General features: G+C 37.5%; 1 protein-coding gene across 1 annotated transcript in view; it reads right to left on the bottom strand.

Annotated features, from left to right (window-relative positions):
* LOC113946615 (cytosolic phospholipase A2 epsilon-like) overlaps nt 1-15,250 on the bottom strand; it is a 32,338-nt gene that overhangs the window by 8,510 nt on the left and 8,578 nt on the right. Inside the window, exons 4-12 of the mRNA XM_027642177.1 lie at nt 13,578-13,714; nt 12,725-12,856; nt 12,110-12,150; nt 5,728-5,770; nt 5,212-5,275; nt 3,658-3,800; nt 3,411-3,500; nt 2,696-2,733; nt 912-1,047 (exon numbers count right to left, since the gene is read on the bottom strand). Of these exons, the coding sequence (XP_027497978.1) occupies nt 912-1,047; nt 2,696-2,733; nt 3,411-3,500; nt 3,658-3,800; nt 5,212-5,275; nt 5,728-5,770; nt 12,110-12,150; nt 12,725-12,856; nt 13,578-13,714 (824 nt within the window). The remainder of the gene's footprint in view (nt 1-911; nt 1,048-2,695; nt 2,734-3,410; nt 3,501-3,657; nt 3,801-5,211; nt 5,276-5,727; nt 5,771-12,109; nt 12,151-12,724; nt 12,857-13,577; nt 13,715-15,250) is intronic.

Genomic DNA, 15,250 nt, shown 5'->3' with positions numbered 1-15,250 from the left:
CCAAAATAGATGTTCTTGGTACTCTAAACTCTTTCAGAGCCTAAATCCAGGAAATGAGGAAAAATCTCATAATCTTAACTAAAATCAGAATAAATTCCAAAAATTATGTTCTGGGTTTTACATCTTGTAATTTTTTCATTATGAATTAAAACTCTAATTTTTTTTTTTTTCAGTTCAAATGTAAGTCAGTTAACAAGGTAGAGGGGATTTTTCCTAAAATGCTAAAGAATATTCTTGGTGTTCATATGTTTACTTCTCTGATTTTCAGCAACCCAGCTAGGCATAAGCAGTTACAAAATTTATGACTCAATTACAGAGACAGGAGCAGGAGCTATAGTGATACAGTTAAACTTGCAATAAGCTATTTCATCTGCAATTCGTGATGCTGTAACATTCACTCTTCTAGGTTGATGGTTTTATTCTATCTGTTGGTTCTCTCAAGAATACAGTTTTTTTGCTGCGGAAACCACCCCAAGAATTTTTATTCAGATGTTTGTGTGAAAATATTTGCTTCTTCCTCTCAAAACCCCTTACATGTGCCACGCCCACAACCTTGTGTCTGTCACTGAGATAAGGTACACTCTTTCCCAGGCAACATCCCCCAGCTGTCCCATGTCTACCCACTAAAAATTTTACTCCTGAGACCCATGAGCAATACCAGGAATAAACAGGATTGGGCTGAATTGAGGAGCTGTCAAGAAGTTTTTGGGTCTGTGAAGACATTATCCTGCCTCCTCTGCTCTGCTACATTAACAGGCCACTGCTTCTCTTGCTCATCCCTTGCCTTGAGTGGCCAGGTCTGGCCCACAGCAGTAGCATTAATCAAGTTGGGCTTTTATTTGTGGTTTGAATTTGTGAGCCAGGTCCTGATTTCTGGAAAGGAGTTGCTACCATGGACCGTATTGCCTTGCCTCATGCTCTTTCAGATCCTCCTCCAAATTAAGAATCTTTTTCAGGGCAGCAGCAACATATTTCTTCCTTTTCCGCAGGAAATCCTGCTCTTCCTTGCACAGGCTAAAACCCAAGCGCACATCCAGATCTCCTGAGCTAGAACAGACAATGGGACAGATCAATGCACATCATTTATAGCTGATTTCAAGATCTGTAGGGCACGTAATCAGAAAATAAATCATCTGTAAAACAAGTTAGTTCCAAGTCTGCATATTGATCAAGGAAAGAAGAAAAACAAACATTTCTACTGACATTAAGGAGTAGCAGTCAGGATGAAGAGGAGTTTCCAAGGTACTTTAGATTTCTGGTTAATACGGACACAAAGACAAGGCACACAAGTCAGGGAAAGATCACCAAAAGGGATAATTTTGGCCGTATTTTTTTTCTGTGTCATTCCTGTTTGTCACCAAGACATCCTGAAAAATTCAAGTGATGCCATCATCACTTGTTCTCAAGTTTTGACAGCCCACTAGCAGTGTTTAAAGTGATGGTCCTAATCAGTTACATGAGGGAGCTTGAACTACAGAGCAAGGATCGGTCCCTGCTCAGCCTCTGTCCTGGGAAATCCAGCCTTTCATCTGTGTCCTTAACAGATTCTTAGATAAGCATTTGCAAGCATCATCCTGCAAATATACAGGAATATCCATCTTTCTTTTTTTCTAACATGTGCAGACACCTGGAATTTTGTCCCTTGAGAAACTGAAGCGCAAGCAAAAATAAAAAATCAGAAAAAAAGGTGCAAACCCGATCAAATGGCAGCTAGTGTTATGTGCCTTCAACAACACAAATACGCTCATTACTGAAAAGAGCACTAAATATTGACCTAATCTTCTTGGTCACATCACCCTCTGGTGGCTGCAAAGTCTGTCCTGAATATTATTTTCACCAATATTTCACAAATTTGAGTGTTTCAAGGATTAATACTCCTAACCCTCTGTTCCTCTGTTCTCCAGCAAATTTGGTTTATCCCACAGTGTAATTTCAAAACCAGAATAATTTCAACTGCTTTACTCTACAAAACAAACAACTGTTTTAGTATTAGATTTAAATTTCTCCTGCTCTCTCTATAAATCTGGGTCTTCTAGATTCACATTTCAATATATTTTGTTATGGTCTGAGGTTGAACAGGTAGCTCTGCACCTACATGAAGTGCTCCCATGTCGTGAAAATCCACCTTGATTCCCTTCTACATATCACCCAGTAGTGGGGATGGTGTGAACCATGTGAAGTTTTCAGCTATACCATAAAACATCATCATCTTCAATTTTACCTATCACTGGTGCAATTCTGTCCCTGCAAGTGGGTTGTCAGAGGTGCAGCTGGTCAGATCTCAGCTTCCATTCTATTTGGTGAAGCAGGAGAAGGGGCAGAAGCCCTATGTTTGTTTTGGTGATTTTGCAAAGTTAAAGAACGATAGAGTTTACTTCAGTCATTATGCAAATCTGACTGTTGGCATAAATGGGAAATAAAATTAATATGTGAGTAGTACAGTTTTACTCACATATAAGAACCATAGTCATAAAATAAACTAATTTACTCAGAAGAAACCTATGAAGGCTCACATACTCATATTGAACTGCACAATCCTGTAACTGCAGCAGACTTGTACTCACCTCAAGCACCACATGAGCACAGGACAAAGCACTCACGTGGCATGTGTTCATCTCTCCATCTATCATAGAAAAAACCTACATAATTAGTTTACAGTAGTCCTGGATGACAGGACAAAAAGAGGCTATCTTACCATTTTCTTGTCGTCAAGCACAAGCAAAATGAATTATCCTAGAAATTGAGAAAGTAAAACTAATTACCACCAAATTTTAAAACATTCTTTCTTTCAAGCTCAGGCAATGCCTATTGAATAAGAGAGGGGGATTTTAAATAATAAATCATAAGGTTAAGGACTTTTTTTGTACAATTAGCCAGTCATATTTTCTCTTCTCTTATAAGCCTGGGTGTTTGGGGCAGGTAGTGCACCACAAGTTTGCATGTCACATAGGTCACCAGTGCACACACTTAGAAGAAGCAACAGGAATAAGTTAACTTATTAAACTAAAATAAAAAAATATATACAAACCCACTCCCACTATCAATATTTAGACAAATTAAAATCGGAATTAAGTTCATAATCTCACAATTTTTTTAATTATTAGCCATTCCAGAATTACCCCAATATAAAAAAAAATCTTGAATGCATGTACATATGACAGTCACTTTTGTTCCTTGAAACCACTTGGTTCTAATTGTGGGATGCAGGTTTACAATGATTTTCATATTATGAAAATTATTGTTAACACCTGCTCCTTTAAAAGTGACTATGACAAACTATTTTTTATCATTTACAATAACTAGCTGTACAATTTTACACAGTGTTTTTTTTATTTGGTAACTTTATTTCTAGCAGGACAATATTAAGCACATTTTAAAAATATATATTTCGAAAGGTTCACAGCATTCACCTCTTCTAGTACTATTTCCTTCTGCAAAGGGAGAGAATTCAAAGGGAAAGAAAGGACCCCAGGCTTCTCTGTTTCATTTCCATCAGCCAGCTGAAAAAATGTAAAAAGGAGTTGGATATGCACACAGGAAATGTTTGTCATCTCTAGAATTTCTCATACTAAGAGGGCTAGTTCAGTTCACTGATTACATTAATTTCTTGTTCTAATTTCATTGAGGTTAATGGTAACAGACAGAAATAGAACTTACCTCTTCTGGCAATATAATATCCAGTCTTGTCTGGTCATTTATGATGCAGTGAAACATGATGATATGAAGGCTGGGACAAGAGTCCAGCAAAATTTTCTGGCTTCCTTCATGTGATCCTTTCACTGTAAATGTAAGCTCCTGGTCTAAACAGAGAGGTAGGGAACAAAGAGAATTTTAACTATTCTAAGCAAACATACACAGCTAATTAAAACAAAACAAAAACAAACAAACAAAAAACCAAAAACAAACAAAAAATCCCAATCTGCTTCTACTCTGCACTCTTTATGTCTGATTTTCCCTACACCACGATGACGAAGTAGACTTTGAGTATCTGAAACAGACTGAAAACTGATATAAAATATCTTGGTGAATCTGTATAAATCATAAATATACAGAAATCACAGATTTTTTAAATATCACAGCTTGCTATTTGGTAGGTGCTTTCCATAAATAAATGAAACTAAGGTCTAGATTTAAAGGAGTGTCAGTTTAAAGGCGGTTTGGATTATCCATGCTGAATGACAGAGTCATTTATTTGAAGTCAATCTGTTCTGGTTCATTGTGTACATTTCATTATATTAAGTCTGCAACCATCAAATGATTTTATAAACTCAAAAATCAAGCAGATTACTTGGTATATACCCTCATGTCACCAAAACTGAAACAACCTGTCAACCCCAAGTTTGTGTTTCTTGTACAGAAAAGCCTTTACGTTTACGGAGAGATAATATACAGTTCTCTTGCAAGATCAGGGCCAAGAAGCATATAATTTTACTTCACTAACCTTTCCTCCCCATGTTAGATTTCTGCCTGAAAGTTCCTGTAGTGCAACTCAGTAATTGCTACCATTTTCTTTATAAAGGTCAATTTTCCACCCGTGAATTAACTTAATACAGATGAGAGTTTTTGAGATTTGCCCCATGAGCAGCTCTACAAAAGTTATTGTTTATTTGAATGAAATTAAAGACTAGCAAAGAATCCTGCTGTATTTATTAGAGCTAAATTTCACAAACAGTCCTGTTTTGATGATCCTGTGGTTGCAGAGTATTTTCATGCATTTTGGGCAGACCCCTTCAGTGCAATTTTACGTTTAAGTTTTAAGAGTTTAAGTTTATTATTTTTACTAAAAAAAAAAAAGAGAAAAAAAAGGTCTCTTTCGGAACTCTAAATGTGCATAAACTTTATACATACTCAAACCCAAATCAAACATACAGGATATTACTTTTACATATTATTTGAATTATAAGATAATTTTAAAAGAAGATCCAACTTAGAAAAATTCATTTTGGACAAGCAATAAACGGAAAAAGAACTAATATAATTTTTCCAAGTTTTTCGTTCTAGTATATATGGCTCTATTTTTGCATCAGTTTAAGATTTGCCTCATAACCAAATACTTGACTAACTTGAATTTTGACAGATACAATCTTTTGTCAGGTGGGACATGGCAAAACTAAGTATTATATGACACAGCTACAGTAATGTGCACAAACATCTGTTATAATGACTTAATCACAACACAAAAACAATAGTTTAATGAAGCAATAACCTCACTTGTGGATTGCTGCTTCAGCTTCCCCATATCCACTCTAACCTCCAAACAGGAAACCTCACGTGCCTGTAGCAAGAGAGGATGAGTGATGACTGAGAGAAGTATAAATGTCATTGCAAGTGATTCATACTGTTCTCAACCAACCCCTCTGGTTGATCAATGAGGAACACAGTTATTATCTATTACTATGTCTTCAGATAACATGGGGGAAATAGAGATAAGGTATTTTTTTCTGAATATGAAATTAAAGAGGAACAGCTCATGAGCTGCTTGAACTTGGAGAGACAGTTAAGTAAAGAAGATGAGCCTTGTTCAAAATAATGGGTGCATTAAGATACGGGACTATTTTATGAGCATTGTATCACTTGCTTCACTAACTCCTGATAGTTCTAGGCCTCCAGTTTGTAGAACAGAGTAGGTGGCAATATTGGCTTTAGGACAGAGCTTAAAGTTTCCAGAGTTAGTTAGTCTGCACTTGCTATGCAGACACAAGAAAGATTGTAATAAATATATATTACCACTAGTACTCCATTAGTAATAATGCCATCAGGATAGTCCAGACTGAAAAATAAAACAGAAAATATAATGTCATGGGTGTGACAACTCAGACAAATATTTAAGTCTATTAGTCAACACATTACTCATTTCCCCCATCAGCTTTGACATTTCTGACTTCAACATTCTCACACAAAAATACTTTAAAGCTTAAGATTAGATGATGACCTGAGTTGCAATTTTTCCATCCACTCATGACAAAATATGAAGTTGGATTTCTGCTCCTGTGGTCTTACACATTTGCTTCAGCAAACCATGCAATGAATACTGATATGTGACATATTGAGTGTGATGACAGTTGGAGGCTGTTAAATCCATCTTGATTGTTTTGATCGTTACAGTTTTACCCAAGGTTTTGTACTTCAAAAACTGATACAACTGCCTAGATTTCCACAACTTAAAAAAAAAATCACCATAACAGCAGAAGTAATTGTACTCACCTCTATATAGTGACCTGCAAATCACACATGAGATTTTAATAGATCACTATATGTGTAGACGTGTTTCCGCTTACAGGGGTAGAGGTTAATTCATAATATATTCTTATTTTTCCATCAGAAAAATAAGGCAATGTCATTTAAGAATATCTTATCATTTACCCGTTTAATAAATTGCACATGTAAATTTTTATAGTATCTCAAGAACTCAGAGCAGTCAAAAGGGAATACTTTGTGAAGATTGAGCACTGACTCCTCAACCTGCTACAGAGATTACAAGCTGTCTATTAAGACTTTAAAAGCTATGGATTATACACTCTGAGGTTTCACATAATTCTATAGTTTCTGTATTTTATCTCAGCTGAAGCCAGATGATACAATTCCTTTGAAATCAGATGAAGGACATTGGTTGTATCCCCTTTAAGTGAAGATTTATCACAACAATTAAATTTCAGTATAAACACACATTATAATAGCTTTATAAGATTTCCCATGACAAAGAATTCACCTAAAATTGCAAGACTCATAAACAGCTTAAAGTTTCATTTCCAAATCAGTGTTTTCCTTTAAGAGAAAAATATGAGCTGGCTAAATACACTGCAAAACTTTCCATTAAAAAAAACCAAACAACAACAAAATCCAAGCAAACACCTCTCCTCAAAAAACAGTTATACACTTAAGAATTTTGTAAGATCTTTCTTTGAAAGTGTATTTCAGAAGAATTCAAAGAACATTGGTCAGGAATGGGCAAGAAATACTCAGTGTTTCTACCTGTATACAGGGAAATGTGCATAAGTACCATACCACTCAAGTTTTGTTTCAGACACAAATTTTTGCACTTAATTATGATTTTGCAATAAAATAGTCATAACATTACATATGGTGTCACTATCTTCAAATGCTTCATTAATAAAAACAAGGAAAGCAAGAAACAGCGTGATAAATATTAAAAGATTTTAGTCTGCATAGCCTGATGAAATGAAGGTGGAAAGAGAGGTAAAGATATCTCTTCTTGAAAGTAAATGTCCAGTAAAGCATAGTATTATTTGAAGTACTGGTATCAGTAAGGTATAAAGTTAGCTGATAGCCAGGAGGTCCCAGGTATGACCCTCAAACATGGTGGAAAACCTGCACTGTTGTACAGAACAGTTTGGAATGCTCCTGAGAAGAACCAGGACAACTCAGCCATTAAGCACCAGTATCTGAATTTTCTCTATTGGGGTGTTACCTCTGCTGTCATTGCTGTAAGAAAGCCCAGCTACTGTCACTTGTTAGTTACTCTCCACACTGCAGTTTCCACTTTTATATCCTGAATTTCAAGATTTCTGCTGGTCACAGCCTAAGACAGATGCTTTAATTTATTTTTTTAACCTGGTTATCCACACACTAGTGTTAGAAGAGCAAAGGCACTCACTTTTCTCTGAAGCTTTGGAAATCAGCCACAGTTAGAAACAGAGCTGAACTGCGTGCAAAAGAGTTCTTACTATTCAGGTTGGCAGGGACTTTTGAATATTTTGCCTATCTTCGGAGCACTGCATAGCATCCATTTCTTGTGACCAGCTGGTAATTTCTCTACCAATCAACCTGCTATTAGAAGTCCTCATTACACATACTAAGACTCCTGTCCTCTCCTCCATCACAGTTTGGGATTTGTGGTCTTTTTTTATTGCAGACCTCAGTTTCACTATGAGAATCAGCCGCATATTACAGCCTGTGGCACGGAAAGCCAAAAACAGAGACTCTAGACATCCTTCTTCACTACATGTCTGTTGAAGGGGTGCCTAAGGCTGCAGTGGACTCTGTGAGCCCAGGGATCATTTCCCAACACCTGGTATACATCAAGCGGACTGGTATACATCAAACTGCTGCCTTCTCCTTTATAGATTGTGCCTGAGTTATAATGAAACAGGAAACATTGTATGGGAAGTTACGGTCACACTGTAACTTATTCTTGTATTGCAGTTCTCATTTAGAATAGACTAGTGTGCTCCATTTCACCAGAGAATCCGAATTTTTTGATACCTATCTACAAAATTTGAATTCTTTCATGCCAGATCCAGCTTCCCTCCTTTTATTGGGTTCCATAATAATACAGGATACTTTTTTGAATTTTCTGACAACTCAAGAGAAGCATGGGGTATAGTACTGTTTCAGTAAAGAAGGCTGTATTCACCTCAAATGTTTTTTTGGTTGTCATCTTTCTCAACTTCTAACTTTTGTCTTCAGTGCTCCTCCAAAATACGAGCAGTACATTTGGTCCCCAGTGGATGGAGACAGCCTGTTTCCTCAGCAGTGCCCAAACCAAATGGCTAGCATGATTCCCACATATGGGGAGAATTTATCAAAATAATACAGCAGAACTACAGAAAGAAAAACAACTTTTATTTTCTAAAAATTATGCTTTTGCCATGTTTCAATAATCAATATTTAACTTTTATACAACTTATTGTACACCTATTTACATTTATTTATTGGCCTTCGTTTTAAATATTGTCTTTCACATTTGAAAAAAAAAAAAGGGAGAGGGAGTTGAGATGAAAGGTTGTGTAAGAGTGGTCCTTCATTCTTCTAAGAGTTGTTTGAGATGCACTTCCTCAACTTGGGACACCTGAAAGGAAAAAGAGGCCAAAGAGAAGATCAGCAGGTACAACAAATACCATGGGGCTCTCAGACCTCTCCTTGGAAACTCAAAGTACCTTTTAGTTCATCAGAAGCTTCTTTGTGGCCCCTCAATATCGAGTGTGGGCTTCAGTAGAAGTCAGAGGGGAGGGGGATGTTGAGCGAGCGAAGCCACCTAGTCCAGCGGGACCCAGTCCCTGTAGCAACCCGTATAGGCTCATTCTGATGCTGGACCCTACCAATGGAAACACAGGGAAGAAAGCCCACATTACCATTGATAATCACCAGAAAATAACACAAAAAGCACTAAAGTATTCAAATCAGCAACCTGTGTACAACGACCTTACCTTTTCTGTCACTGCCGCTTGAGTGCAGCAGCTCTCATGGCAGCTGGGCTTGTGTTATGGGCCCATAAAACATTGGGCAGGCGTTTGCAATCCCTTGGCTCAGTTGCTGGTGACACTTGGAGGAAGGAGCATGCCTTTCTCTCCATGTTGTTAGGATCAAACATCTGGCTCTCAGTGCCTGCCACTCTGCAGCAGAGAGGTGAGCATTTGCTGATACTGCAGGAGTGGCATAAGAGTTGAGGCAACACTAGAGAGAGTATTCATCTTGCAGTTGTGGAAACCCACCTACCAAAATGAAGGGTTTCTTCCATTTTAAATAAAATAAAATGGGAATGAATGCAGAACCAAATTTCATATAGCCCATCAATGTATCATGAGGGAATTTTTACAATACTCTTTTTGGTAAACACAAACTTTGCAGTGAGAGTATAGGCAAACAAAAACAGGAGTGACAAAGCCACTATCATAGGTGCAACTTAAGAAACTTTCTTGGCCTGGGGTTGCACTTCATGTGTGATATTATTCATCTGAAATACTGGAAAGAAAGAACAAGCTAATGTAGTAAATTTGCAATTAGTGATGTCTGGAAAGAAGATGTGGTAGAAATTAAAAACTACAGATAAATAGCATCAGGAAAAATTGCTGGTGGGAATAATTATTGATTTCAGGTATAAACTGCCATATTTACTCCCCAAATGTATGTTCTCATTGTTCCCATCACAACACAAGATTTTTGGAAAATATCCCACATTTAGCTGTAGTTCTTGTTATAAGAGGGCTCTCTTCCTCTGAAAATTATCTCTAATCTCTGTCAACACTTCTCCCATCCAGCAGTGACAAAAAGTTTGCGGAAACCTGCTGAGCTTGTTCAACATATGTGAGGTCAGCTTGGTCCATAGCTTCCTGGTGACCCATCTCAGCTACTTCAGTTCAGTTTTTCAGACCTTTTCAGGGCTCTCTCATGTATCACAAACAATGTGATCCATTGCCTCCAATTTTAGTAGAAAAACCCTTTCATTAGTTACTCTGACATCATACTTTCCTTTGCTGAGGGGAAAAAAGACCCCTCTCAGCATCCTACCAAGATCACAATATTTAATCAGTTCAGATGTGCTTAGACTTTTATTCCAGACTTAACTGATGGGCAGAACAGCATTGACCACCACACAAATACAAGAAGTGCAAATGAGGGATAAGTAGGGGAAAAGTTTATCTCACTTCCAACAGGAAGCAGATTTTCTCAGTCCTACTGGGACCTCACACACAATTCCTCACTTATAATGCAACAATTTCTTCCCTTGGCAAGTGGAGTTCTTCAGGCCACAACTATTACATTGGTCACTCAGGAACACTATGAAGGAAAAAAGTAGATCAGATGCCTTCTTGCTGTAGCAACTGAGCCATGACTGTCATTCTTTTTTAAACCACTTCCTTGAGACTGCCAAGGGTCCTTTTTATTTGTAAAGTCCCAAACATTATCTTCCAACCAGCAGAATTGCTACTCAGGTATCACTTGCAGAAATTGTTGTGTTTCTGACTTTATTGAATATGACTCCAGGAAAAGGCAATTTGCTGCAATCTCCAACAGAAAACTTTGACACAGAGCTAGTGGCACACACGCTCCGAGGCAAATTCCAGCCTCCATCTCCATACGCAAACCCACTTGTGCACAGCATCCAAGTCAGACAACCTATCTGGACCTTCCCCATTAATATCAAGAGCATGATTCTATATATCAACTCCATAAGCCATCCTCTAACTTGCAAAGGAAGGAAGGCCCTAGGCAGGTCTTCTGGGACATTGGGATGCCTACTGGGACTTCCCCATTGCCATTACTGATGTCATGACACTCCTGAGGGGTGACAGGCACTGTTTGTCTTGATGCTGCTAGGCCTTCTGCAAGTTTTGGCGCACAGTAAACAACAAACAATCCATCACTGATGAGTCTCCATGAGTTGTAATAGGAGATTCTGGGACTGCCTTTCATGTGAACACTGTGAGATCTTTCTTTTTCCGTTCTTAACACTGAGTCATTGCCCTCTCACCAGCAAGTTCTTATTTCACCTGCTGTCAGGAATAAACACATTACTCAGTGTCCACCAACACATTATACCGCGACCTCCTGAAGCATCCCAAATGCCTTGAGAAACTCCCAAAAATATCACCACCTCTAAGGTTGGTTAAATAACACTTTCAGTCCGATAACATGGATTGAACTGGTAATAGAAACCCTTTCAAGTAACTTCCTCAGAGTCATGAAGCATATTTTGGGGATAGACTAGAGCACCCTTGATCCTGCAACAGACTCCCTCTCCAGTTAGGGTGACAGGTTCCTAGACTTCTCCACAGCATGAATTACGTGAAGCAAATGCATCCTCTAAACAGTCAAACTCCACTGAAAGCTTTCAAGCCTACCAAGTGAAGCTACTGCTGCTCCTCCACCTTTCCTGGTTCCTCAGTCCTCAGACTCCCACAGCAATCTTTGGTCCTTACTTTATGTAGAATATTTAGCTCCCTTCTCCACCATAGCTTCCCATGTGTAGCCAGATGAATTGAATAGATCAGTTTACAGAAGTGCATTTTATAATGTTGTGGATGTGAAAAGCCAGATTCCTCAAGAAGGAGGGTAATCAAGACATTCAAGTTTGGCATTCCTTCTTTTAAGGGTCAAAACTTCCTAAATATTGTCATTGTCCCCCTACTTTGTTGTATACTGATTCAATGACAAAAAAGAGAACAGTAGTCAAACAGGACTAAAGCAACATTTCAGATAATTAAAATCTATGTATTCTGAAATCCTATTTTACTAGACTTGAATAAAAACCTCTAGATACTGCTTTCAGACACTTCAGATTTAAGAAGAACTCTCCATATGAATTGGCTTTTCACGCTATTTTTATACTAAATACAACACTCTATTTAGAATTTAGGACTCTACTCACGTGTTCTGCAATGTGAACTCCACTTCCAGCTCCTCACGTGCCTGAAGAGAAAAGGAAACAAAGATACATCACTTATTTTTCTTCTCAGCTTTCATCATACCAGTTACATATAATTTTTAAAATACGTATTTAGAATAGCACTTAGAAAAATTCTGAGAATGTAATGTCAACTGATGATATTGAATTTTAAGGTATTGAAAAAGCAGTTGCTAAAACTAGTTTCTTGAAATCTAAATGCTATATGAGCATGCAGATGTAGGAACTTCTATTCTGCTAAAACAACTATTTTTCAGATTTTAAGTCCCAACACAAAAAGAGTCAGATGCTTTAATATTATTACAGTTTAAAGGGGCTGAAAATTCAGAATGTATACCAAGAGTCAACAAACAGGCCAGAAACATTCAGAATTAAGACTCTGGATAATTAGTTCCAGCTCGTTCCACCCTAGATTTTTAGCATAGTGCATGGAACACTCATACAGGAACTTTAAGTCTTTCTCATAATAGCAGCAAAATACTGTTTAAGTAGATGTTCCCTATAATAAAACACTGTAAAAGGATATATTTAGATGGAAGGAAAGAATCTACTTTTGTTCTCACCAGCTCCAGTACTCACCTGTGGATTCAGCTGAAACTTCACTCGAACAGTACGTCCAACAGTGAGTTTATCTATGTCAAAGAGAACCGTGCAGAGTTCATCGTCCCTGGTGACTGTGTCTTCATCACAGACCTTTAGCTCCAGCACATTCTGCACAAAGAGATTAAGAATATAATGGAGTTATTACTATATCTGGGAGCCACATAAGGCAGGAAAATCTTAAGACCAGGTTTTCTTTCCCTGCCCCTCCAATTTTAGGGGAAGAAGGAAAAGGAGAAGGGAAACAGAAAAGGGGAAGAGATTTGGGATTATTAGACTTCACATTGCTAGTAATTCTACATACACAAAGAAGTAGGTTTGTTTCACTTCCCCAGGCAGAAGACACAGGCAGGTCATGTAGAATATTCATGAATTTGTGATATTAATTGTTTATTTAATTGTTTATTTAATTAATTTGTGATATTAAATGTTTCTACATTTCTTTTATGGTCTTTGGGTCTAAGTGTATAAAACAGGTACAGGTATATAAAGAAGATTTAAAGGATTTCCTTTCCACAATATCTAGAACTAACTCATTTTACTACTATTTTACATGATCTTGGGTTTCACTTGTATGTGTCAAGATTGGGAATGGGATAGTAAGGTCATATTCTGCAGGGCATTCTTAGTCTTTCAGCATAGTAGATGTTTAAGTAACAAATAGCTGGAATAGAACAACACTAAGGAGCATGTAAGCAACAGGGATTTTTTCTGAGAAATCTTTAACATCTCCAGTGCTTGGAAACTAGCTATATATGTATTGGTTTATTGTACTTTTGTGTAATCCACTGTCTGCAGACATCGAATTATGAAAACCATTTATTTTCATTACCTTGACACGGCGGTCGACCTTATAGCAGAAAGCTTCATTCCAAACAGGGTTTTTGCTGTTCCTGATGGTTCTGGTCCGAACCTTCTCAGCTGAGGCAGTAGGCAGCCACAGTGTCACGTAACAGTCTGAAAGGGTGACTATATAGGGAGAAGATGAGTAGAGTTAAAATGTATCCAGAAAAAGAATTACTGCACAGTGCACATTTAACCCTAATAAGACAAAGATGGCACAGCTGGGGCTTTCTTCCTGAAATATACAGGGTATGAGTAAGTAATACAATGAAGCATTTACAGGAAAATAGAGACATCTTCACTCATTTGCAATGCTCATTTACACCTTTTCATTTTTAGTCAGACTTACTTTTTTTTTTTTAATGTTACTTTATATTTGAAATAGCTCTGTACTCCACATACAGTACATGTACACCTATCCACACTGCATTTTGCTTTATATTCATGCCTTTCCAAACGGCTTGAACAGACAATACACCTCAAAACCTTAAATCTGGGCTGTAGAGACTTATTTTCTATAATTTATTTCCCAGATTTGGGAAGAATCTCATTAGAGAATGAAGAATTTCAATAACTAAATGAAAGCCTTTATTGAAGTGCTGGCTTAAATATGGAACAACAGATTTTTTTTGCCAAAAAGCAAAGTGTTCCCCCATCAAAGCTGAAAAGTTTGATTTCTGTGCCACAAATCAGAATGTGTCAATTCCATATTCATTCATATAATTGACAAAGTTCTTAGAAGTTATATATTTCTCAGCAATTCTTTTGGAAAACAAAAATCAGTTTCATCACCGCAATTAAATTACTAGTTGTTCAATTCCTTCCTACTATTTTATCTGCAGACTAGAAAGATTCTGCCATCACTCATGTCTGGGGAAGGAAGCCATGAGTGCCACCAAAGACATTAGTTTCTCCTGTATTCTGAGTCCTCGGGTTGGGAGGGAGAACTCCAGGGAGTGAGATTTGCAGAACCACGACACAGGCACTGGTAGCCTTTCTCTCATGCCTGTAATGCAATCTCCCTATTTCACATTAGCAATGCTCAGTCAGTCACATGGTTCTTACAGCAACCTCGTGAGTCAGAAGAGGCCAAATAATTCAACCCATTGTCAAGCCCTGCATCATTCCCAAAACCTGTAACAGTGTTATTACATCATATTAAGAACAATTACTTCATGTATTTCCTCTTTATCTTTCAGTAACAACTGCAGATTTAGATTTTTCTACCAGTCAAGCTGTGCCTTTATTGTGTAGTTAACCATGCTACCATGATTAGCAAAATCTTGATAATGACTGTGGGAAGGAAAGTGTTTCCAGAGAGTGGCCTTAGTTACACCTAATCGGAAGAGCGTGACTGATCAGATGTTCAGCAGAGGCACAAGAGTAGGCAGATGAAAATGTAAATGATTAATGGTGATTTAAAGCTAGTTTCCATTTTCAAAGGTCTTGAGACACACTGATGAATTACTTCACAGTAGCAATAAAAGGATTATGCAAATATGTACATTGAGAAGACTTGAATTTCTTGGAACTGTTCAAGATCAGGTTGGATATGGGCTTTGAGCAACCTGGTCTAGTGGAAATTGTCCCTGCCCATGGGAGGGGAGTTTGGAACTAAATGATCTTTAAGGTCCTTTGCAAATCAAACCATTCCATCATTAT

The sequence above is a fragment of the Corapipo altera genome, unplaced genomic scaffold, assembly GCF_003945725.1.
Source record: "Corapipo altera isolate COAL_440 unplaced genomic scaffold, ASM394572v1 23b, whole genome shotgun sequence".
Lineage (NCBI taxonomy): Eukaryota > Metazoa > Chordata > Aves > Passeriformes > Pipridae > Corapipo > Corapipo altera.
This window is presented reverse-complemented; position numbering and strand designations above follow the sequence as displayed.